Here is a 24,446-nt window from a genome sequence, read left to right as displayed (position 1 = left end):
TAACTTTTGCATTGAAAGATAGTAACTTGATATTTGGCATGCATGTGTATCTCGTGGAGCTGCACATTTTGAGTGGTGAAAGGTCAAGGTCATCCTTCAAGGTCAAAGGTCAAATATATGGCTTCAAAGCGGCGCAATAGGGGGTATTGTGTTTCTGACAAACACATTTCTTGTTCAGTTTTGAAATTTATTGGGTAATAAGTTGGTTAATATAGCGCATGTCATTTTAGATTTAGAAAAGGTATCACACAGACTACACAACAAAATCTTTTAAATTACGTGTATTGTATATCAAACTATATCGAGGGGTGAAAGCGAAACAGCTCTAAGTGCATTTTTCAAAACTGTTCAGGAGAAGGTTTAAACTGTATCAGAAGAACAATTAAAACAATGAAGGCTTTAAAATTTAAAGTTATATTGAGAATAGTCTGCTATAATCACAATTTTGTTAAACATGTTTGTATTTTCACAAATAAAGAAGTTATTTGAAAAAATGTCACTTAGACCTTTTTCGCACTAAAATTTCACTTTTTTTTAACTTAAAGTTAAGAGCGAAAAAGTTCTAAGTGATTTTAAAACAACGTTTAATGATCAATTTACAGTATTTATTTCATATGCAATACTTTCTACATTTTGAAACTAAGAATATTATACATAAAATGCAAAAAATGGCACTTAGAACCTTTTCGCACTGAAAAAATATTTTTTTCAACTTATTTTTCAGAGCGAAAAGTTCTAAGTGACATAAAGTGAATTGAAAAGTATTGGAAATTCTCACTTTATTGCATATTTTTTAAATTAAATACTCTTAACATTCTTAATATGAGTATTTTTAAATATATTTAGAAATATTGTTACTTAGAACCATTTTGCTTAAAACAGATAGCATAAAAATACTGTTCTTATATCATTTAATAGTGTTGAAAAGGTCAAATTGACAATTTATCTTATTTTATTCTAAATACTTTTTTTTGCAATTGTTTGTAATAAAATGTCCCAAAACACTGAATGTTTTTTTAATATTGTACTGTTTTACAAAAACAATAACGAGATACACTTTGATGAAAGTAGAGTAGATGTTGTGTGTGTTTCCAACAATCAGTAACATGTTAGAAAAAGTGAATTGTATCAACAAACTTGATTGAACCTTAATTTTTTCATTCCTTCTTGAAACACATATTGTAATTCAATGTTGATTTATCCATCATTATGCTATATTCTATCATATTTAGCCGGATTTTTTTCGAAAAAATCTCGGCTTATAGATTGATGTTGTCGGGCGGGCGGGGGGGCGGGCGGGCGGGCGGGGTGGCGGCGTGCTCGAAAATGTTAAAGTTCTTATTTCATGGTATAACTTTGGTATGCTTGGACCTAGAGTCTTCAAACTTGACATGAAGGTTGGCCAGGATTAACAGATGACCACTGGTCATTTCAAGGTCATTCATTTGAAGGTCAAGGTCACTGTGACCTTCAATATAAAAAATGTTAAAGTTCTTATAACTTTGGTATGCTTGGACCTAGAGTCTTGAAACTTGACATGAAGGTTGGCCATAACTAGTTAGTAACCACTGGTCATTTCAAGGTCATTCATTTGAAGGTCAAGGTCACTGTGACCTTGAATGTAAAAATGTTAAAGTTCTTATTTCATGGTATAACTTTGGTATGCTTGGACCTAGAGTCTTCAAACTTGACATGAAGGTTGGCCAGGATTAACAGATGACCACTGGTCATTTCAAGGTCATTCATTTGAAGGTGAAGGTCACTGTGACCTTCAATATAAAAATGTTAAAGTTGTTATAACTTTGGTATGCTTGGACCTAGAGTCTTGAAACTTGACATGAAGGTTGGCCAGAACTAGTAAGTAACCACTGGACATTTCAAGGTCATTCATTTGAAGGTCAAGGTCACTGTGACCTTGAATGTAAAAATGTTAAAGTTGTTATAACTTTGGTATGCTTGGACCTAGAGTCTTGAAACTTGACATGAAGGTTGGCCAGAACTAGTAAGTAACCACTGGACATTTCAAGGTCATTCATTTGAAGGTCAAGGTCACTGTGACCTTGAATGTAAAAATGTTAAAGTTCTTATTTCATGTTATAACTTTGGTATGCTTGTACCTAGAGTCTTCAAACTTGAAATAAAGATTGGCCAGTACTAGAAGATGACCACTGGTCATTTCAATGTCATTCATTTGAAGGTCAAGGTCACTGTGACCTTAAATGTTAAAATGTTAAAATTGTTATAACTTTGGTATGCTTGGACATAGAGTCTTCAAACTTGACATGAAGGTTTGCAAGCACACTTAGATGACCACTGGTTATTGTTGTTCATGTATATGCATGCATTCAAAACATAACACAAGGTTTGCTCATGCCTTGAAAAGTACTTACATTTCATTTTGACCTTTGAACAATATTTCAGTAATTTAAGTATTGCATTGACAAAAACACGAAAGGTACTTTCCTGTCATTTAAATCAAAAATCCGGCTTCAATGCGGTCATCTCCGACCGCGGAACTCTTGTTGTTATATTAATTAATACTTTGGCAGATTTTGGACTTATTTTGTAGGCAGTCATGTCCATTAAACAACGAACGTTATGGGAAAGTTATTTACAACTTTATATTTTTAAAGATTTACAATAATAAGTATTAGCATGGTGTTGTACGTTGTATAATACATAACACACCTAGTATTGGATAGGTAACTGAACTGTTATAAGGCAATAATTAGCAAATTTACAAAATATTGTAATTTGCACAAATTTACATCATTCAATTGTTTGATTACATCTCATCAGAATTGTAACCTGCTGATTTACATCCACTGGAACCGATACCAAGCAAATCACATCACACCAGAATGAAACTAACTGATGATCATCCCTTAGCAGAGTTACAAACAGAATCACATCACACCAAAATGGTTACCTAAGGATTCACAATTACCCAGATCAGTTACCAACCGAATCACATCACACCAGAATGGTAACCTATTGATTCACATTTCAGTTACCAACCAAATCACATCACACCAGAATTGTTATACCTATGGATTCTCCTTTCACAAACACAGTAAGCAACCCAATCACATCACACCAGAATGGTTACCTTCTGATTCACATTTCACCATCTCAGTTACCAACTGAATCTAATCTCACCAGAATGGTTACCTACGGATTCTCATTTTACCAACACAGTAAGCAACCAAATCACATCACACCAGAATGGTTACCTATTGATTCACATTTCACCATCTCAATTACCAACCGAATAACATCACACCAGAATGGTTACCTACTGATTCACATTTCACCAACACAGTAAGCAACCAAATCACATCACACCAGAATGGTTACCTAAGGATTCACATTTCACAATCTCAGTTACTAACCGAATCACATCACACCAGAATGGTTACCTACGGATTCTCATTTCACCAACACAGTAAGCAACCAAATCACATCACACCAGAATGGTTACCTACTGATTCACATTTCACCATCTCAGTTACAAACCGAATCACATCACACCAGAATGGTTACCTACGGATTCTCATTTCACCAACACAGTAAGCAACCAAATCACATCACACAAAAATGGTTACCTACTGATTCACATTTCACCATCTCATTTACCAACCGAATCACATCACACCTGAGAATGGTAACCTACTGATTCACATTTCACCATCTCAGTTACAAACCGAATCACATCACACCAGAATGGTTACCTACCGATTCTCATTTCACCAACACAGTAAGCAACCTTATCACATCACACCAGAATGGTAACCTACAGATTCACATTTCAGCATCTCAGTTACCAACCTAATCACATCACACCAGAATGGTTACCTAAGGATTCACATTTCACCAACACAGTAAGCAACCTAATCACATCTCACCAGAATGGTAACCTACTGATTCACATTTCACCATCTCAGTTACCAACCGAATCACATCACATTTGAATGGTTACCTACTGATTCTCATTTCACAAACACAGAAAGCAACCAAATCACATCACACCAGAATGGTTTACTAGTGATCCACAATTCACCATCTCAGTTACCATAAAAAATAACATATCACTAGAATGGTAACCAACCACATCACAATTCACCAGCATGGTAATCTTCTAAGTTACATCATAGCAGCAGAGTTATGAGCACAGTTTCCTACAAATTCACATCTTTCCAAAAAAGTTATTAATGGATTGACCAACTTATTCACATCTCACCTCAGTTACAAATAAGTGTTTGTAAATAACCACAAAAACAACTAATTTACATTCATGTTTGTTGCTATTTATTTATTGAGAAATGTTAATAAATATGTTTAACTGTCTATGCATACAACTAACTAGGTTCTCGGTAATTCTGAACGCATTTTTCACGAGAGAGCAAAATAAAAACATATAAAAGTAATTGACATTTACACAACATAACATTCTTTACGCAACACACTTTAATGAGTTTATTCTTCGTGGTTTTGTCACAAAATAAATTGTTTTACATTCAGAACTAGGAAGAGGGTGAAACAAGTATCACATCGCCTTGAAATTCATACTAAATTCAACTAGCTTTTATGCAATTAAGGTTTCAATTTTTCAATTAGCTTTATAGTTTTAAGTATAGACAGGTATGTATAAAATATAATTTGAAATAGCCATAAAATCCTTATATGAAGGTTGTCAAAAAGTTTATCAAATATGTTATACAACACAAAATAATTAAGGAAAATAAAAAAAATACACAAAATTTAGTCAAAAAAGGTCTAAGTGCATAATTTTATCAATATTTTTTCTTATTTTTCATCAATTACATAATATTATCTGTTCAGGAGGTTTTTCAAATACAAATTTATTTTTTATTGTAAATATATTCCTCAATAATTGATAAAAGTGTCATTTAGAATTATCTTAACATCAACAACCTGAATGCGAAAGAGCTCTAAGTAGCACTTCACTGCATATAGAGCCTTTTCGCACTAAAAAATAATTAAATTTCACTTAGAGCTTTAGGACAAATTTCAATTTTACTTTTTATTTGATTGCCTGGAACTAAGATATTTTAATACATGATGGGCATGGATGTTGCGATGCAAAATATACAAAAAAGTCATTTTGTGAAAAAATGTCACTTAGAGCTGTTTCGCTTTCACCCCTCGATATGATCACTGTTGAATTCAAATGATTTCAACTTAACGAAATACATTATGAAATTGCAAACACAAATATTATTTTTTCTTGCATAAGCCTTTACCTGTTCTGTTCGAAGAGAAAAAAAGCAAATAAATAATCGCCAAAGTTGAAAGAGTTTTTGGCTTTCATATACTTGCTTGATTGAACTACAACAAAATATTTATTTATTTAAAAATACTTCTGTTGTCATATGTCTTATATGAGTTGAAATATTGTATGTTTAGTTGCAATATTGCAATATTGCATGTTTGTCTCTTGATGTTATATGTCAACAAACAATGCACAAATCCATATGAACATATGACATGATGGAGATGTACTTAAATACTGCATACGTGTAAACGTTTCATGTTTGAAATTTACTGGCAGATAGACTCATTACATAATAATCCACACATCACATATGACTTTAATGCATGTTAAATAACATTTGTTAGAGATTGCACTGGTAAAGAATGCTTATTAAGCAAACTACTGGTTTGTTGAGATGTTATTTGTATCATGTACCTGTATAGAAACACTACCCTTGAACTCATAGGCTCCTTCATTAAGTTTCTTAATACATGCAGATCAAAATATAAACAATACAAGTTTGAATGGATGAAAATATAAATTTCATACATATTTGCCATGCTTCGGGAAAATGGACCTTAATGCATGTGGGATAGGTGTTGTCTCAGATTAGCCTGTGCAGTCTGCATAGGCTATAAAGTGACAACACTTTCCACTTAAATGGAATTTTCACTTAAAGGAAGTCTTGTCTAAAAGCAAATTCCTGTCTAGGCGTAAAGTGTCTTCCATGCTATGCCTGTGGGGCTGCGCAGGCTAATCTGGAACAACACTATGCTCATGCATTTAGCCCTGTTTAACCAGAGCTCAAATTATTATGCCCCCCCTTCGAAGAAGAGGGGGTATATTGCTTTGCTCATGTCGGTCGGTCGGTCGGTCGGTCGGTAGGTCCGTCAACCAGGTGGTTTCCAGATGATAACTCAAGAACGCTTGGGGCTAGGATCATGAAACTTCATAGGTACATTGATCATGACTCGCAGATGACCCCTATTGATTTTGAGGTCACTAGGTCAAAGGCCAAGGTCACAGGTGAAGGTCACAGTTACTGGAAATAGGCATTATAAGGATTTAGCATGGTTCAAACAAGGGAAACAACTACGGTTTATGCACGTTCTTTTTATTACAGATTTGCCTCCCTTTAATTCATTCAAAATCTCATTTTACAGCAGAGATTCCAAATCTGACCTGTAAATGAGCCCCATATTTACTGCCAGTGCTAGGTTACCTTTTCCCATTTGATCATTCTTAAGTATTGGTATTGTAATGCTGCTACTGCTGCTGCTACTGCTACTGCTACTGCTACTACTACTACTACTACTACTACTACTACTACTACTACTACTACTACTACTACTTCTACTACTACTTCTACCACCACCACCACCACCACCACCACCACCACCACCACCACCACCACCACCACCACCACAACCACCTCCACCACCACCACCACCACCACCACCACCACCACCTCCACCACCACCACCACCACCACCACAAAAAACGTATTCACACAATGGCTGCTACTACAACTTATAGCCCATATAGGGGGGCATGCATGTTTTACAAACAGCCCTTGTTATTATATTAATTGTGTTTTATATGTTGCATATTTGCCATAACTATGTAAAAGTAATCAGGCTCAGAAGGCTGCATATCATTGTAAATTTATATACAACTCAGGCATTGTTTTTTCCGCGTTCCAGCTGCCCCTGACCAGCCTCCGTACGTGAACCAGTCCATAGATCACCTTGAGGTCACGCTGGGTCGCTACTTTGAGTTCAACGTGCGACCTTCAACCTTCCTCGATCGGGAGGACGGCGACACTCGCAATCTCAGTCTCGCCATTAGTCTCATGAACGGGAGGCCACTGCCCAACAACAGCTGGCTCTTGTTGGACCTTAAAACGCAAAGTTTGTTCGGAATTCCGTATGCAGATGATGGGGGAAGAGATACAACATTGAAACGTTTCATACTCACTGCGACTGATTCTCAGGAGCAGAGCGTGAAGGATGTGATAAGCATTTCGTACAAGCATGAAACCAAAATTACTCACAAATTTATGCTTACTTTAAATAGCAGTGTGGAAAGGTATTTAACTGCTTCTTCTGACTATCGTAGGTATTTAAGTCAGGTAGCCAGGAATATTGGAAAATATTTCAATGATATTGATTTACGATATTTCACATTTTTCTACCCGGGCGATGGATTGTCAATGCCATATGTATGGGGCAATAATTCACTCTTCACAGATGAATGTCAAAAGCAGGATATTCAATCACTGTTTGACAGAATCATGCACGAGAATTACTCGTTTGTTCCCGAGTTTGCGTCCCGATTTCAAAGTGAAAGTCCCCCTGACCTAGCCCTGTCAGCAGAACTATTTTTTTTTGGAGCTTGTCTGGTCCCTCGGTCAACTGATTCACCCATCCAAAAGACGGCTGCTGTAGACAATGCATGGATGGAGGTAGTTTTACCAGCATTAATTGCAATATTAGCAATCATCATTCTGGCAATAGTGTTATTGATATGTTGTCGACACAGACGTGCGACGAAACGCGTAGCCCATGACAAGCCAGACAAGCCCATGTTTTTGGAGGATCGTCGCCCAATCATATTCCCAGAGGAGCTGGAAATGCTGGACCCATCAAGGAAGCCCATGAGCCCGATAGTTCTGCCTGCAGACTACTTACGCGAGACTCCGCCTGCAGTCCCACCTCATGGACGACCATCCCCAGCCTATCCGCCGGCTCGCTCGATAGAAGACGAGTCCTACCTGCAAACCCAAGGCTCATCTGTACCTCAGGGCCACTACCGAGAGCAGACATTAGACCCACCACCTTACAGGCTACCTCCGCCATATTTCAACCCTCACCGATATTCATAGTTAATTGAGTGGCATTCTTGGTAAAGTGAGATAATACTTGTGCGCAATGTCATCTGAACAAGCTAATCAGGGACAACCATTTCTGCTGTAACTAGATTTTCTCTAAGAAGAGAGTTCCTTTCAACGAAAAGTACCATAAAAGTGTCAAGTGTCATCCCTGATTAGCCTGTGTAGACTGCGCAGGCTTATCTGGGATGACACTTAACACAAAGGCATAAAGCCCAGTTGTCCAAAAACATGGCTCAATTGTAAATTCTCTGTAATAAATTGGCCCATGTTGTCCTTGTGGGGATATCTAATATTCATGACCATACAATTTAGTTTTTACATGGTAATCCATGTATATTCTACTCTCACCGATATATTTATAGTCCATAATAATTATGTCACAAATTGTCTTGTCTTCCTGGGTACCTTACATTAATGACCATGCTATATAGTTTTTACATGGTAATCCATTTATAATTAATTTTATTTTCACCGATGTATATTTATATATAGTTTATAAGAATTCTTTGTCACAAATTGGCCTATCTTGTCTTTCTTACATCTATGACCACGCTACTATTTAGTATTTACATGTAAATCCTTGTATATTCTTTACTACTCTCACCAATATTCAATGTCCATAGTAAATAATTTTTTTTTTCCTTAGATTGGCCCATATTGTGGGTCTTCAGGTTCACTGATATAGGATTAACATCCTGTCTTTCCAAAACTCTGTCGGACCTACAGACCTGATCAACTAAATTTGCCATGGTCCAATAGAAATTCCATATTTTAGTCAGCCCAAATGGTATCAATTTGAAAGTAGAACAAAATAATGTACATTTTACTGTAAATTCCAACAGCAGAATTACTGAATGCATTTTCAATCCCTATTAATTAGGGATGGCATCGAATACCTATATCGGTTTTCGAATATTTGCAAATCCATTCAATTGAATATTCGAATATTCGCATAAAACGGCTGGATTGATTTAACTTCTATTACTCAGTTTCGTATCCAGTAGGGATATTAAATATAAATTGACACAGAAATTTAATTGAATATACAATTGTTGTGTTGAGAAATAGAAAGAAAATGTAGCTTAATTGTAAAAACAAACTTTGAAAAAGCCTATTTAGACGAAATATATCAGAAAATAGTGAAACTTGTTCTGTGGTAACTTCCATTGTTTTGTAAGTTATATCCGTTATGCTGAATACGAGGTTGTTTATTAACATTGCTATCGAATAATTGTATCGCTGTCCGCTAATACTATGACCGATACTGAAATCGGACACACATCTAAGGAAAAACATCTTGTCATAGAATTGTATTTTAATTTGAAATTTATAAGTAACGATAGCATGTACGTTTATTTATTTTAATGTCTGTTCAAACTGTGATCACAGAAACTAAATTATTATTCGCCAGTCAATTGAAGCCCTTAATTGGCACCTAATTGACAAACAACAATTCGGGCCCTTTCTTAGAGTGTGCATATTGCATTGCGCAATTTGAGTGATTCACACATCTTAATGGCTGTTCATACTGTGATCACAGAAACTTAATTATTAATTATTATTCGCCAGTCAATTGGCAGTTTATTGGCACCCCATTGACAAATAACAGTTCGGGCCCTTTCTTAGAGTGTGTATATTGCATTGCGCAATCAACGCTGATACGGGCCGCGTTATCAGTTTGACACGAAGAACGTCACATCAAACATGTTAATCCCAAATGATTTCGGGTGGCAATTAGTAAGCGGGTCGCAGGTCATTTAATATTAGGGCAACTACGTTTGAAAAAAATGCGAATATGCTAATATCAATTCTGTGATTCCAATACTGACCATTCAATCGAATATTCAAATAATTTTGCCATCCCTACTATTAATATTCACGGATGGATTTGTGTTTATTCGTATTGTGTTAAGAAGTTTTTTTGCTTTAATGCCAAGGTTATCAAGATCAGCCAAGAAGATAATGTTCTTTCTGGAAATTCCCTGTATACACCGGCTTCCCTGTTTTGTCTGAGCATCAAAATGCTTATAGAATTAGAAGCAGCTGGTCAAACTTACATCAGAGCAATACAGGATTTTCCTACGGTCAAAAAAAGGCCAAAGTCAACAAAGTGAAAGACAACAAACATATCTTTTTTAGTCAACTGAGCACAACGTGCTAATGGTGAGCTTTTGTAATCGCATTTTGTCAATCGTGCGTCGTCCGGCATCAACATTTGCCTTGTTAACACTCTAGAGGCCACATTTATTGTCCAATCTTCATGAAATTTGGTCAGAAGATTGGTCTAATGATATCTTGGATGAGTTCGAAAATGGTTATGTTTGCTTGAAAAACATGGCTGATAAGGGGCGGGCCATTTTTCCTTATATGGCTATAGTAAAATCTTGTTAACACTTTAGAGGCCACATTTATTGTCCGATCATCATGAAACTTGGTCAGAAGATGCATCACAATAATATCTTGGTTGAGTTCGAAAATGATGCCGGTTGATTGAAAAACATGGCCGCCAGGGGGCGGGGCATTTTTCCTTATATGGCTAAAGTAAAACCTTGTTAACACTCTAGAGGCCACATTTATTTTCCGATCTTCATGAAACTTGGTGAGATGATTTGTCCCAATGATATGTTGGATAAGTTCGAAAATGGTTTTGGTTGCTTTAAAAACATGGCGACCAGGGGGCGGGGCATTTTTCCTTATATGGCTATATATGGCTATAGTAAAATCTTGTTAACACTCTAGAGACCACATTTATTGTCCGATCTTCATGAAACTTGGTCAGAAGTCTTATCCCAATAATATCTTGGACGAGTTCGAAAATGATACCGGTTGGTTGAAAAACATGGCCGCCAGGGAGCGGGCATTTTTCCTTATATGGCTATAGTAAAACCTTGTTCACACTCTAGAGGCCACATTTACATTGTATTTTCCGATCTTCATGAAACATTCAGAAGATTTGTCCCAATGATATCTTGGATGAGTTCGAAAATGGTTTCGGTTGCTTTAAAAACATGGCTACCAGGGGGCGGGGCATTTTTCCTTATATGGCTACATGTATAAATGGCTTTTGTAAAACCTTGTTAACAATCTAGAGGTCACATTAAATGTCCAATCTTCATGAAATTTGTCAGAAGATTGGTATCAATAATATCTTGGATGAGTATGAAAATAGTTACGTTTCTTGAAAAACATGGCTGCCAAGGGACGGGGAATTTTTCCTTATATGGCTATAAATGGCTATAGTAAAATCTTGTTAACACTCTAGAGGCCACATTTATTGTCCGATCTTCATGAAACTTGGTCAGAAGATTCATCCCAATAATATCTTGGACGAGTTCAAAAATGATGCCAGTTGGTTGAAAAACATGGCCACCAGGGGGCGGGGCATTTTTCCTTATATGGCTATAGTAAAACCATGTTGACACCCTAGAGGCCACATTTATTTTCCGATCTTCATGAAACTTGGCCAGAAGATTTGTACCAATGATATCTTGGACGAATTCGAAAATTGTTCCGGTTGGTGGAAAAACATGGCCGCCAAGGGAGCATGGCACATTTCCTTTTAAAGCTATAGTAAAACCATGTTAACACTCTAGAAGCCATACTTAATGTCCGATCATCATGAAACATTGTCAGAAGATTTGTCCCAATGATATCTTGGACAAGTTCGAAAATGGTTCTAGTTGCTTGAAATACATGGCCACCAGGGGGCGGGGCATTTTTCCTTATATGGCTTTATGAATCTTCATGAAACTTTGTCAGAATATTTGTTTAAATGATATCTTGGATGTGTATGAAAATGGTTCTGGTCTGTTTTGTAAACGTGGCTGCCAGTGTGTTCACTAGTCATGAAAGTTGGTCAGAACATTTTGTTCTAATGACATCTTGGGCTGCACAAAACAGGTCAGTTCCTTTCCTCTCAGGTGAGCGACTTTGGACTTTGTTTTAATTTACTAGATTGTTTAGTATATACCGGTAGTATAAGAATATAAAATACTAAAACAATTCAATTAAATTAATTAAAAAAAAAAAAAAAAAAAATTGCTTATAAAATGCAATACGTTATGTTATAATTAAACATATTCTTATTATAAAAAATAGACAGTAAGGTTAAAGACAAAGTTTTATTAATTGCATTTAGTGTGAAAACTTTGTAGCAGGTCTTTAGGTATGTTCTTGTCAGTCAGACCAAATGCCTGACTGAGGACTCCCAAGTTTTGTGAAGACTGTACATCTCCTACCAACTAATTTAAAGTGACAGCCAATTAACCATATGTCTCGTCTACATTAATTGGCTGATTCTTTATATTGATGTAAAATGTTGACCAATAGAAATGAGGACACATCTGTCACAAGTATTCTCATCTGTCTATACGTTCATTTGAAACTAAGTTTGAAATTGAAGTTTCAAAGTTGCATTGCCATATTTCATTTAATGCTTGAGAAAGACCTTTTTGTAAATTATGAAGTGCATGTATTGTTAAATTTGAAATTATTTACATTATTAATGAGTAACTAGCATTGTCATTCTCATTATTTTATTTACAGATGACATTTGAAAACGTTGTACTATATGAAAACAAATATGGTAATGAAAATATCCATTTGAATGGAAATTAAATTTTAAATGCGATTTGTTAACAGAAAAATTGTCTTACTGTTTAAAAGTGCCATAGATACTTACTTTTTAATGACTATCAATTACTCAAGTTATTTTGTTAATTAAGGATGTTTTTGATTTTTTGGTTGTGTATTGTATTTTTTTTATTGCTTTAAACTAAGTGACACCTGTCTTTGATATTCATTTTGTTCTATTTATTTTCACCATTTTCGTTTCCTTTTCATTTTATTATTTTCGTTTATAAACTCATTATAATACATGTATATATAAATAGATTTCATTTAAGTTTTACTAAAAACGTCTCCATATTGTTCATTGGAGATGCACATATTTGTGCATACTTTACTCTTTCTTTTTTGAAAGGAACATTTTTTGGTTTTGAAGTTTAAAAAGTTGCTTGCATTAGTTTATTTCGGTAAGTGTCAGTTCTGTAGATTTTTTTTTCAATATATAAATTCCATATATGTGCTAGGGAAATGTTCATAGCCTACTGTACATTTTTAGATGATTGAATATATTACACCTTGCAGGGAGTAAATCAGTATTATGAGACGTTATGCCTTTGACCAACAACATTGTATGTTATTTGTTCTTAAATAAAAATATGTGTATATTTGTAGACAATCATTGGTGTATTCACAATCTTCAAGTTGTATGGTAACTTTTTACTAATGTTAATAGAAACTTTGGGGGGGGGGGGGGGGGGGGCACCTTAAAATGCGAATTTTTTTTTTAGGTTTTGACATTTTTGCTACATTAAGTGCTCATGCTCATTTGCTGTTCAACATGGATTGACAGTCATTTTGGAAGAAAATGGTCTGTGAAACTTCATCAGAAAACAATGTCAATGGAAGGATCATTAATTGTTGAATGTCTTTAGTATTAAGTCTCATGAAATAAAATAACTAATAAATGATCGGATAATCATAGACCATAATTTGTGATTCTATTATCTGATATCTCTACAAAATGTGTTTTTTTTTTCAATTAAATAAAAGGCTAAGTTGTGTAGTATTGTATATTGCATCTACAATTTCCAGTGATGTATATAAATCATATTGAACAACTTTGCCAATTTTGATGAAATTGATATTTTATACATAACATTACATAAATAAAACAAAATAAGTACACAAGATGAAAAATACATTTTTATTTAGAATAATTGTTTAGATACTGTTACTAGTACCACAATGCTGACAAATGTACCCTTTTCAATGTGTTCAACAAGTGATTGTGCTCACACTTTTATCTCTCAATATTTTTATGCCCCCGAATCGAAAGATCGGGGGTATATTGTTTTTGGCTTGTCCGTCTATCTGTCATTCATTGTGTCCCAAAACTTTAACATTGGTTAAAGTTTTGCAATAACTTTTGCATTATTGAAGATAGCAACTTGATATTTGGCATGCATGTGTATCTAATGGAGCTGCACATTTTGAGAGGTGAAAGGTCAAGGTCATCCTTAAAGGTCAAATATATGGCTTCAAAGCGGCGCAATAGGGGGCATTGTGTTTCTGACAAACATATCTCTGTTTAGTTCACCTGAGCACAACGTGCTCATGGTGAGCTATTGTGATCGCCTTTTTGTCCGTTGTGCGTCCGTCATCAACATTTGCCTTGTGAACACTCTATTGTCAAATCTTCATGAAACTTGGTGAGAACATTTGTCCCAATGATACCTCGACCGAGTTCGAAACTGGGTCATGCTGGATCAAAAACTAGGTCATTAGGTAAAAAAAAAGAAAAATCTTGTGAACACTGTTGAAGTCACATTTGATGCCCAATCTTCATGTAACTTTGTCAAAATGTTTGTCTTAATGATATGTTGGTTGAGTTCAAAAATGGTTCCGGTCCATTAAAAAACATGGCCGCCAGGGGGCTGGGCAGTATTCCTTATATGGCTATATAGAAACCTTGTGAACACTCTAGAAGTAACAATTTTTGCCCAGTCATCATGAAACTTGGTCAAAACATTAGTTTCATTGATATCTCGGACGAGTTTGAAAATGGTCCAAATCGGTGAAAAAACATGGCCACCAGGGGACGGGGCAGTTTTCTCTATATGTAAATAGTGAAAACATGTGAACGCTCTAGAAGCCACATTTTTGGTCCAATCTTCATGAAATTTGTTCAGAACATTTATTTCCTGGATACGACAGTTGAGTTTGAAAATGGTTAGGATCAGTAAAAAAACATGGCCGCCAGGGGCAGGGCAGTTTTGCTTATATGGCTATAGTTAAACCTTGTTAACACTCTAGGAGTCACATTTATAGTCAAATCCTCATGAAACTTGGTCTGAACATTTTTTTTTATAATAGCTAGGCTGAGTTTAAAAATGGTTTCGGTCTGTTGAAAAATAAAGCAGCCAGGGGGCGGGGCAGCTTTGCTAATATGGCTATAGTGAAACCTTGTTAACACTCTAGAAGTAACATTTATAGCCCAATCTTCATGGAACTTGGTCCGAAGATTAGTTGTATTGATAGCTTGGCTGAGTTCGAAAATGGTTACGGTTTGTTGAAAAACATGGCAGCCAGGGTAGCGGCAGTTTTCATAATATGACTATATTAAATTAACACTCTAGTTGTAATGCGGATGTTGGTGCACAATGATGATGATGATGACGATGATAATGATTATGATGATACTGGTAATGAAGTGTTACATATGAATCTTATTTGGCTTTTTATTCACTTATCCTAGGCTACTCTCTATAAAACTCATTTATACCTGTGCCTGCATTGTTGCCAGGTGGTAATTGTGTAACACTCCTGGAAATTGACCCCCATTAACTGGTCCAAAGATTTGTTGTATTGATAGCTTGGCTGAGTTCGAAAATGGTTACGTTTTGTTGAAAAACATGGCAGCCAGGGTAGCGGCAGTTTTCATTATATGACTATATTAAAACCATGTTAACACTCTAGTTGTAATGCGGATGTTGGTGCACAATGATGATGATGATGACAATGATAATGATGATTATTATGATGATACTGGTAATGGATTCAGAAACATAAATGTCAAACCCAAATATCTAATTATAATTATTGCATTACTCAAATTAATTATTGCCATTACTTATGATTTTTATCTATATATTTGCAGAAATTTAACATAGTGGTAAAACCAATAAAACAGCATTGTTGCCAGGTGGTAATTGTGTAACACTCCTGGAAATTGACCCCCATTAACTGGTCACTTTCATCAAAGAACTTTGTGTTGATGTCAGATGGAAACCATTCATAAGATACATAAGACATTACAACTTTAAATATTTTACCCCTACAATTTTCAGTTAGTCAGTAGTTTGTGTGTGATTATGAAAGATTTGTGATTTTAGCAGGTTTTATTGTTGTTTCAATTGGAAATATCAATGCAAGGTGAGTCCTAAAATTGTTTCAGTTGTTTAAAACACTTTTTCAAAAATGTGAACAATTTGGTAGTAAAAAAACAACAACTTATCACATCTTTTAAGAAGCACAAACAACTGTTTGAAGAAAAGTTGATTTGCATTTGTTTTTGCAAAAATAATATATTTATGCTACAGATTTTTTTTGCATTTAAATTACAAATAGTTTGATAGTTGTTTTGATATGATACGTTTTCAAATGTCTTGTGTATGTTTACTTCTATATTTGCACACATTTATAACTATAAGAAAGATCAAATGATGTTTTGTACTATAAAAGAAGATCAATCTTGAATTTCTAGTAGCTTTACATATTCTCATACTCATTTACTTTTTTATAACTGACTTTGATATATAAAAACAATTCAACATATTTAATTATGCAAAAAATATTTTATAAAAACACAATCTCTTGAACAAATACAGTTGTTTTCAGTATCTAAAAGTGTCCTTGCTAAAAAGATTGTTAACAGTCATCCCCTATAAGATGCTGAGATGCTTATCTCATGATCTCAAGTTTGGACAACAATTTGTTGAAAAATGTACTTCCATTTTCTTTTGCTGATGCTCATTATTAAATTACTGTCCTCATATTACTTTTATCCAAAATAATTTAAGCTTTGTCGCAACGGGTAACAAATGTCTATTTAAAAAAATTGAAACACACACACACAAAACTACTGATAACGCATATATGTATATAATTATCTGCTGAAACAGCAAACCTCTTCTTTTCACAAAACAACGTTAACAACCCTTGTTTCCTGGATACGACGGATATGAAGGTCGAGTTCAAAAATGGTTTTGATCCATCTAGTAACATGATCGCCAGCCTCAGGGGGGGGGGGGGGGTCATTTTCCTTATATTTATATACTGAAAAAGCCTGTGAACACTCAAAAGTCACATGTTTTGGCCAATCATCACGAAACTTTGTCAAAACTTTGGTTTTATTGATATGTCGGATGAGTTTGAAAATGGTCGTGATCAGCGGAAAAATATTGCCGCCAGGGGATGGGGCAGTTTTCAATATATGTTTGTAAGAAGAATTTTCCTTAAATACATTTTTTTTAAATCTGGGTATTAAAAACATGGCTGCCAGGTGGGTGGGGTAATTTTCTATATAGGCCTATTTTGAATACTTTGGAACACCTTATTTTTAAAGTCAGTCTTGTCATACTAATAATTTGAAATATTTGCTGAAGAGTTTTAATCTTTGTTTCTTTTAATCTAAGTCTCTCAGGTGAGCGACCCAGGGCCCTTTGGGGTCTCTTGTTTGTATCTCTAAACAGTTCAGATATTCACTTTCAATAGTCACCCATTACTGCACTGCATACATTTTCATATATATTTACATGAACTTTGAGGGAAAAGGAATTTCAGTTTGATTATTGGCAAATATAAAATTTGTAGCCAACTGTTAATTAATAAAAAAATGTGCAGTAATTTGTATGTGATAATCAACTTCTACTCAGATATGTGTTATTTTGCTTTTGATATTACTTTTTGTATATTTGTATTGTACTTATTTTGTACCAAATAAAAAAGCATTACCATCCTACCTTGAGTATTTTATTGTAGGATAGTATAACCAATTGAATAAATTACAACAAGATGGTACCCCTTAATCGCTCACCTGATTTTAAGTTTAATGTCATAGTCCTCACCTGGTGACCTCGTTAGTGTATATGACGCGGATTAAAACAAGGCCTAGATATTTTCATGATCAACCATGTTTCATCAAGATTGAGTAATAAATGTGGCTTTGAGAGTGGTCACAAGGTTTTCCTAATATTTGACCTGGTGACCTAGATTTTTATTCCCATGACCCAGATTTGAACTTGACTTAGATATTGTCAATATTAAACTTCAAACCAAATTTCATCAAGTTTGAATCATAAATGTTACCTCTAGAGTACAACTTTAAGATTTGACCTCATGACCTGGGTTATGGATGCATGCAATCCAGCTAGAAACTTGACTTAGATATTGTCTAGATAAACATTCTGACCAAGATTAATCAAAATTGAGTAATGAATGTGGCCTCTATAGCTTTAACATGACTTGATGTGGTGACCTAGTTTTGGGACTTAAAACTCAAGCAAAACATGCTCAAACAAAATTTAACACCTATATTTGTTTTTTATTATGTATGTAAACATATAGTGGCAATGTTAAACCACTTTGTGATCTGAAAAATCCCTAAAATATTATTATTTTTGCTTATTTCAATCATATTACACATCCGTGTATTTCTTTTCTTTCCTAGAAACATAAAATTAAAAGTAATTCTATTTTGATTTTAACATTTAAAACACAGATCACAAAGTTTAAAGACTCCAACAACCCAATTGCAGCATATGCTGAACAGTGGGTATAGTAATGATGATGCCATATACAACAGTATGTGTTTTCACCATCTTTACTTATAAAAATTGGGCTATTCTTTCTCTTTTCTTTTAAATCATACAACAACAATATAATAATAATAATAATAATAAGATGAATATAATATCAACATAGTAACTTATTACTATAAAACAATTTATGTGTGATTTTATTCAAATTCAAGTTCCTTTGGATGTAATTAATTCCTTTTTCTTTCATTTCAAATATTTCCTGTACTGAAATTCGTATTGTTTACATTCTACATCGTGAACCCAGTGTCAAGGTCGTCCGCTGTGTAATTATTCTTACTCCAAAACGGATTGACCTACTTGTATTTGCTAATAAGTAATTTCGGCGAATCAGCACTATCGTTTTAAAACACAGTGGGCCAATAGAAAAACTGCTCTTTTAGTAAGGTTAGGAATGCAAAGTTTTTCTGCTTGCTGAGTTTCTTGTTTTCAATGCTCTTTAAGTAATTGTATTTAGATATTTTTAACTGATTGTATTTTTAATAAAGCACAGCATCAACACTGCAAAGTACCCTATGTTTATGGTTCAGTCCAGTAAAATCGGACTGACCATATGGCAGTTTTCGACCATTTTAAATTTTTAACACAAAGTATATATGTTAAGCAGTGTACTCGGGCAATGGTTTTTAACCGAAGTTCCGAGGGTAAACAACCCCATTAGTCAGCCCAAACAAAACTAAATGAAAATATAGGAAACAATCAAGTGTATAATAATAGGTAAAGAGAGCCAGGTCCATGTTGTCGAGCTATACCACTTTCACAGATGTAGAGGCTTAACAATCTGTGTTGTTTAATATTTGTGCCATGTTCTTTTAAAGTAATAATTGTACAGTTTAAGACCTGAAATGCTTTGTTTATAAAAATAAACCTGTAACAGCAAGGAAAATGCCTTTTTGTGATAATAAGTATTTTATTTGGAATTTGACCTCAAAGTTTGACCCTGACCTTAAAAGTCCTGTATCTTGACTTGACGAAACGTGATACAGATCTAGCCACCCCACCTTTCGCCTTAGTAGTGTAAATTTATGACATCGCCAGAGCAGAACTCAACAATTCCTTATGTTATTTGGAACATAAATGGAAAATTCCAAATTTTACTTTGCTGGTTATCAAACTTGACCAAAATATAAGACTTAACCTAACAAGGGCTTTTTGCAAAACATGCATGCCCCCCATATGGGCTGTCAGTTGTAGTGGCAGCCATTGTGTGAAAACGTTCTTTGTCACTGTGACCTTGACCTTTGACCTAGTGACCTGAAAATCAATAGGGGTCATCTGCCAGTTTTGATCAATTCACCTATGAAATTTCATGATCCTAGGCCTTATTATTCTCGAGTTATCATCAGGAAACCATTTTATTGTTTCGAGACACTGTAACCTTGACCTTTGACCTAGTGACCTGAAATTTTTTTAGGGGTCATCTGCCAATCATGATCAATGTACCTATGAAGTTTCATGATCCTAGGCGTAAGCATTCTTGAGTTATCATCCGTAAACCATTTTATTGTTTCGAGTCACTGTGACCTTGACCATTGACCTAGTGACCTGAAAATCAATAGGGGCCATCTGCCAGTCATGATCAATGTTCCTATGAAGTTTCATGATCCTAGGCGTAAGCATTCTTGAGTTATCATCTGGAAACCATTTTACTGTTTTGAGTCACTGTGACCTTAACCTTTGACCTAGTGACCTGAAAATCAATAGGGGTCATCTGCCAGTCATGATCAATGTTCCTATGAAGTTTCATGATCCTAGGCGTAAGCATTCTTGAGTTATCATCCGGAAACCATCTGGTGGACGGACCAACACACCGATGGACCGACCGACATGTGCAATACAATATACCCCCTCTTCTTCGAAGGGGGGCATAAATATCAAAAGTGTCCTTAATACCAGACTGAAGTTTATTATTAATCTTTTAAATTAATATTATTAATCTTTTGTGCCTATAAACATGTTTATCAGTTTGTTGACCAAATGAGGAAAATGGAAAACAAAAACCAGCATTACAAAAACCAACTAATTAAAATGAGCAATATTTACAACAGAACAAACAAAAACATAAATGTAAAAAAGATTGTTATAATGAATAATATATCTGGTAAGTTCAAAATAATTTAACTAAGAATAACTATTGACATGCCTTAATAACACAAATCACTTCGAAGTTTTCCTTGGTCTAACTACAATAAATGCAAATTCAGAACCATAGTAACATATGAATATGCACAGTTTTTACATTCATTAGAGAAGTTCACGTTTTGTGAAGGAACTAGAAGCAAACATGATAAACCAAGTGTCTCTTGAAAATTACAGAACAGAAGATGATTCATTTTTTTCTTTTCATTTTCATTTCTTGAAATAGTATGATTGTTACATACCAGTAATTTGTTGGTTTACAACTGAAACTTTTACAGGAATCTGAATCATTTTACAACACAAATTTTTTGCAAAAGATTAAATATGGTATTAATAAAAGACAATATTTGTATTTGACGATAAAAAGATAATGGCATTGATTGAATAATACTGATGAAAATAGAGTAGTATAATGTGTAACATAACTATTGAAGTGAAAAATATTTATCATGGATTTCAAATAGTTTTATACATTATGGTTTCATAAAATCACAAGACAGTACAATAAAAAGTGTAGTGATATAAAATTTGATTTTCTAAATCGTTGTTTGACATTTTGATTTATATGGAAGTTATGTATTTACATTGCAAACAATACAAACATACACTTAATAATGGTAAAACATAGGTACAAGTTATAGATCAGTATACACTCTTAATATCAAAGATACACTATTAACCCTTTCCCACTCAGAGGCAAAGTGAAAATGGCTTTTTGCAAACAGCATAAAACCAGAACAGCCTGCGAGTAACTCGCAGTCTGTTCAGGTTTAATGCTATTTGGTGCTCATCAGTATATCTAAGGGTTGGAAATGAAGCCTTGAAAACTTGAATTTAGAAAGATAGGTCTTTAATGAAATCTAACTTTCTAAGGGACTTCAAATGCGTCAAAATACGTATCTAAGTGATAAAGTGTTAAACACATATTTAAAAAAGAGACCATAACATTAATGATCAAAGTCTAATTTCAGTATCCAACAAGCACAAGATGTAATGTGCAGAGACAAAATATTTAGCCCTATTCTGGGGAAGTGGGCTTATTGAATATGCGTAAAGTATCTCCACAGATTAGCCTGTGCAGTTTGCACAGGCTTATTAGGGACGACACTTTCCCCTAGACTGGAACCTTTTTAGACTTTCCTTTAAAAGAAACATTCCATAAAAGCGGAGAGTGTAGTCCCTGATGCAGTCCGCAAAGGCTTATCGGGTATAACACACAATTTACGCACATACATTAACCCTTTCAGTGCTGGAACCGAATTTTAAAGGCCTTTGCAAACAGTTTGGATCCAGTTTGGATCCACGTTCTGTGGCGTCTCATCAGGATCCAAACTGTTTGCTATTCTGATAGTATTCTTTGAAAAAAAACGAAGAAAATGCTTGTTTTAGAAATTTAGCAGACGACATTTTAGCAGATGACAAATTTCCCAGCATGCTAAGGGTTAAGCCTAATTTTCCCTAAACAAGGATCAAACATATAAGGTTGACTTAACACTGATAGCAGACCAAGTCCATGAAGGCATAACTCACTCTGTCCATTTGCTAACAGTTTGTTCTTGGCAGATCATAGTCATGTCAAATCAGTGTTCTCAATACTAAATTCATACAACAAAATCTAGACCCAAGGCAGTTTTTAAGTTCAGAGTGTCTGGGAATTAAATAGCAATGTTCATATATGTGAATATCATAAATTATGAGATCATGAATACAAGATTTGAATCTCACATTGCTTGTATTTGTTCAGAGAATAATGGGAAAATGGTCGCTCAAGCAAAATTAAGAATAACTGTATAATTCGTGTTTGTACCATATCGTAACTTTGTGTAGCTCTAATGAGACTTTTAAATTTCAGAAATAAATAAACTGGTGACAGGACAAAGTTAAAACTTTCTAATTTCAAATAAAGTGTTAAAATTATGGAAATATTTTCTTTCTGTAACATCAAATACAAGTGTACAGATTTTTTTAAGCATTCTAAAATAATTATCTTTGAGGATAAACAATTTGTTTCAGATTTTTATGCTCCCCCAAAATTTATTTTGGGGGGAGCATATAGTCGCCGCTTCGTCCGTCCGTCCTTCCGTCTGTGCACAATTTTTGTCCGGGCTATTTCTCAATAACTAATGACCGGAATTCAATGAATCTTTATGGGAAGCTTCACTACCAAGAGGAGATTTGCATATTATCAGCGGGTTCTGGTCGGATGATTTTTCACAGAGTTATGGCCCTTTGAAATTTTCTATAAAAAAATAATTGTCTCCCAAACTACTGTGCCCTCAAAACGTTTCCTTTTATCTGAATATATAGTGCAATATTGTGACAAAAAAACTTTGGGGAGCATCACCCGTCTCCGACGGTTTCTTGTTTGTTTCTAACTTGAAATTTACATGTAATGACATTCACAAGTGAAAGCAGATAGATGTTGCATTTTCAGAAGGCAGATTCATTGACCCTTATGAGAAAGTCTAAGATCAAAAGGTCAATGTCAAGGTCAACATGAGGTCAGGTGATGTGAGTTGGCTGAGAATGTCAAGGTCAACATGAGGTCAGGTGATGTGAGTTGGCTGAGTTTTGAATGGAAACCTTTTTTGTTAATGATATTGGTGTTCATTCAACGGTCAAGCTAACAAAGAATTTGGACCTTCTGAATAATTCTAAGTCCTGAAGGTCATGGTCAAACTGAGGTCAGATTCTGTTGGTGTGTTAAGAGTGTGGGTACATAACATCCATGCAAGTATCCGAGCTTTGTAGCATGATGTCCGACCAAACATATCTTTTCGGGCTCACCAAGAATTGCACAATCTGAATTAGTTCAAAAGTAGGTCAAGGTCAAGATGAGGTCAGATGATGTTGGCGTGTTAATAGTGTGAAAAGACATTATCCATGCAAGAATCAAAGCTTTGTATGTAGTATTATCGATGTGAGACAAAACGCAGCATTTTGGATTAACCAAAATGTTATACATTTGACCTTCTGAGTTAGCCCGAGTCCAAAAGTAGGTCAATGGCAAGGTCAGAATGAGGTCACATGATGCGGGTGAGTTGATAGTGTTCAAAGACATCATCCATGCAAGATTTGTAGGATGCCTTATTGATGTTCTAAGAAACGCGTTATTTTTGGATAACTTTGCACAGACTGACAAATGGATGGGCCAAAAGCTACCTGCTTCCTTGCATAATATGCTGGGGCCATAAAAACAAAGATACTACAAAGAAATTATAAACATTTTCTTTCTAGCATCATTATGAACCCTGTAAAAATGTATAAAACTTCCTTTAACCATCGGAATCATGAATCAAGATATCCCAAATGTTGTTATCAAAACATCATTAAACTACAAAGATCATCCTTCAATTATTAAAACAAAAGGAAGTTTGTGTATTTGTTTTGTCATGATTGAGCTCTTGAAAAGTCTGGCCTTTTAATGCAATACTATTTATTGATGACAGATAAAATCACACAAAACATTACCAAGTTAACTATTTTAAAACAAGCCTATTTAAAAGCAATTACTTTCAAACATGAAAATACATGCACACAAAATGATTCACAATAGATTTCATCCGTATTTAATAATACCCCCTACCAAGCATAAAGAAAACTATTCAGTAATTATTTTGATTAGATATTGATAATAAAAAACCTTAAGATCTTTTGGTTAAAAAAATGTTTTGATATTTGGTAAAAGAAATGATTT

At 34.6% G+C, this 24,446-nt stretch overlaps 1 protein-coding gene and 3 long non-coding RNA genes across 7 annotated transcripts in view; 3 read left to right on the top strand and 1 right to left on the bottom strand.

Moving 5' to 3' along the window:
• Positions 1 to 2,528, bottom strand: part of LOC127881714 (uncharacterized) — a 515,289-nt gene extending 512,761 nt beyond the window's left edge. Inside the window, exon 1 of the long non-coding RNA XR_008050213.1 lies at positions 1,915 to 2,528. This is a non-coding gene — a long non-coding RNA (uncharacterized LOC127881714). The remainder of the gene's footprint in view (positions 1 to 1,914) is intronic.
• Positions 1 to 13,476, top strand: part of LOC127881640 (dystroglycan 1-like) — a 56,337-nt gene extending 42,861 nt beyond the window's left edge. For all 3 annotated transcript variants that reach the window (XM_052429723.1, XM_052429725.1, XM_052429724.1), the window contains exon 4: positions 6,979 to 13,476. In XM_052429723.1, the coding sequence (XP_052285683.1) occupies positions 6,979 to 8,159 (1,181 nt within the window). In that variant the 3' untranslated portion in view covers positions 8,160 to 13,476. The remainder of the gene's footprint in view (positions 1 to 6,978) is intronic.
• On the top strand, positions 1,326 to 2,432 carry LOC127881711 (uncharacterized). Of its 2 annotated transcripts, none has more exons than XR_008050208.1 (2): positions 1,326 to 1,397; positions 1,844 to 2,432. It is a non-coding gene; the product is annotated as an uncharacterized LOC127881711 (long non-coding RNA). The 2 variants fall into 2 exon arrangements; XR_008050209.1 differs by lacking the exon at positions 1,326 to 1,397 and adding an exon at positions 1,404 to 1,698.
• A 21-nt stretch (positions 13,477 to 13,497) lies between the features above and the next one.
• Positions 13,498 to 17,754, top strand: LOC127881718 (uncharacterized). The gene is made up of 2 exons (XR_008050218.1): positions 13,498 to 15,537; positions 15,937 to 17,754. It is a non-coding gene; the product is annotated as an uncharacterized LOC127881718 (long non-coding RNA).
• The last annotated feature ends 6,692 nt before the right edge of the window (positions 17,755 to 24,446 follow it).

The sequence above is a fragment of the Dreissena polymorpha genome, chromosome 5, assembly GCF_020536995.1.
Source record: "Dreissena polymorpha isolate Duluth1 chromosome 5, UMN_Dpol_1.0, whole genome shotgun sequence".
NCBI classification, from domain to species: domain Eukaryota; kingdom Metazoa; phylum Mollusca; class Bivalvia; order Myida; family Dreissenidae; genus Dreissena; species Dreissena polymorpha.
Note: the sequence above shows the minus strand (reverse complement) of the source record. Positions and strands in the feature narration are given on the sequence as shown.